Source organism: Salvelinus sp. IW2-2015, unplaced genomic scaffold, assembly GCF_002910315.2.
Source record: "Salvelinus sp. IW2-2015 unplaced genomic scaffold, ASM291031v2 Un_scaffold2952, whole genome shotgun sequence".
Taxonomy (NCBI): domain Eukaryota; kingdom Metazoa; phylum Chordata; class Actinopteri; order Salmoniformes; family Salmonidae; genus Salvelinus; species Salvelinus sp. IW2-2015.
In genome coordinates, this window is record NW_019944247.1 from 48,270 (window position 1) to 50,092 (window position 1,823).

Consider the following 1,823-nt stretch of genomic DNA (forward strand, 5'->3'; position numbering starts at 1 on the left):
AACACACTGCCTCACCACCTGCCTCACCAGCTCACCACACACTGCTCACCACACACTGCGCTCAGCTACACACTGCCTCACACACACAGCCTACTGCCTTTCCGCTACACACTGCCTCACACACACTGCCTCACCACACACTGCCTCCCACACACCCTGACATAGGTTTGTTAGTTGTCCATATACTGTATAACAGACTGTGTCTGTCCCCCCAGGGCCCAAAGACTTCTGTCCGACCGCTGCATCCTGTCCTGTCCCTCCATGGACCTGGTGACCTGCCTCTGGACTTCAGGCTCAACCTGGCCTTCCAACAGGAGTATCGTACCCCGCCTGGCTGCCTCCCTGGCTGCCTGCGCTCAGCTCAGTGCCCTGGGTACGAGGACACGTCACACCTCCTAGTCCGCAGCAGTGTTGTTTAGGACCTCAGCCTGATATACATCTCTAGCTGCTGTTGTTAGGGGAAAGCTGTGGCAGTACAGTCGAGCTGCTTCTCTGTTGTTAGGGGGAAGCTGTGGCAGTAAGTCGAGCTGCTTCTCTGTTTTGGGGAAGCTGTGGCAGTACAGTCTAGCTGCTTCTCTGTTGTAGGGGAAGCTGTGGCATACAGTCTAGCTGCTTCTCAGTGTTGTTAGGGGAAGCTGTGTCAGTACAGTCTAGCTGCTTCTCAGTGTTAGGGGAAGCTGTGGCAGTACAGTCTAGCTGTTCTCTGTTTTAGGGGAAGCTGTGGCAGTACAGTTGAGGAATTACCATTAAAAATTGTACATAGACTCTGATACATGTCCCATAGAAATGTCTGGATCCTTGGGTTCTCACCTCTCTCATTGTATGGTTCTGACCCGGTCTCCCTCTCTCTCATTGTATAGTTCTGACCCGGTCTCCTCTCTGTCATTGTGTAGTTCTGACCCGGTCTCCTCTCTCTCATTGTATAGTTCTGACCCGGTCTCCTCTCTCTCATGTGTAGTCTGACCCGTCTCCTCTCTGTCATTGTATATTCTGACCGGTCTCCTCTCTGTCTTGTATACTTCTGACCGTCTCCTCTCTCTCTCATTGTATAGTTCTGACCCGGTCTCCTCTCTCTCTCATTGTGTAGTTCTGACCCGGTCTCCTCTCTGTCATTGTATAGTTCTGACCCGGTCTCCTCTCTGTCATTGTGTAGTTCTGACCCGGTCTCCTCTCTGTCATTGTGTAGTTCTGACCCGGTCTCCTCTCTGTCATTGTATAGTTTGACCCGGTCTCCTCTCTGTCATTTATGGTTCTGACCCAACCTCCTCTCTCTCATTGTATGGTTCTGACCGCGGTCTCCTCTCTGTCATTGTATCGTTCTGACCCACCCTCTCTCTCTCATTGTATGGTTCTGACCCGGTCTCCTCTCTGTCATTGTGTAGTTCTGACCCGGTCTCCTCTCTGTCATTGTGTAGTTCTGACCCGGTCTCCTCTCTGTCATTGTATAGTTCTGACCCGGTCTCCTTCTCTGTCATTGTGTAGTTCTGACCGGTCTCCTCTCTGTCATTGTATAGTTCTGACCGGTCTCCTCTCTGTCATTGTTAGTTCTGACCCGGTCTCCTCTCTGTCATTGTTAGTTCTGACCCGTCTCCTCTCTGTTCATTGTGTAGTTCTGACCCGGTCTCCTCTCTGTCATTGTTAGTTCTGACCCGGTCTCCTCTCTGTCATTGTGTAGTTCTGACCCGGTCTCCTCTCTGTCATTGGTGTAGTTCTGACCCGGTTCCTCTCTGTCATTGTTGTATCTGACCCGGTCTCCTCTCTGTCATGTGTAGTTCTGACCCGGTCTCCTCTCTGTCATCGTGTAGTTTCTGACCGGTCTCCTC

The 1,823-nt window shown here is 51.6% G+C and overlaps 1 protein-coding gene across 1 annotated transcript in view; it reads left to right on the top strand.

The window, feature by feature from the left end:
* The first annotated feature begins 201 nt into the window (after positions 1-201).
* The window catches only part of LOC112075045 (E3 ubiquitin-protein ligase HERC2-like), a 23,437-nt gene continuing 21,815 nt past the window's right edge, over positions 202-1,823 (top strand). The window contains exon 1 of the mRNA XM_024142098.2: positions 202-373. Within this exon, the coding sequence (XP_023997866.2) occupies positions 262-373 (112 nt within the window). The 5' untranslated portion in view covers positions 202-261. The remainder of the gene's footprint in view (positions 374-1,823) is intronic.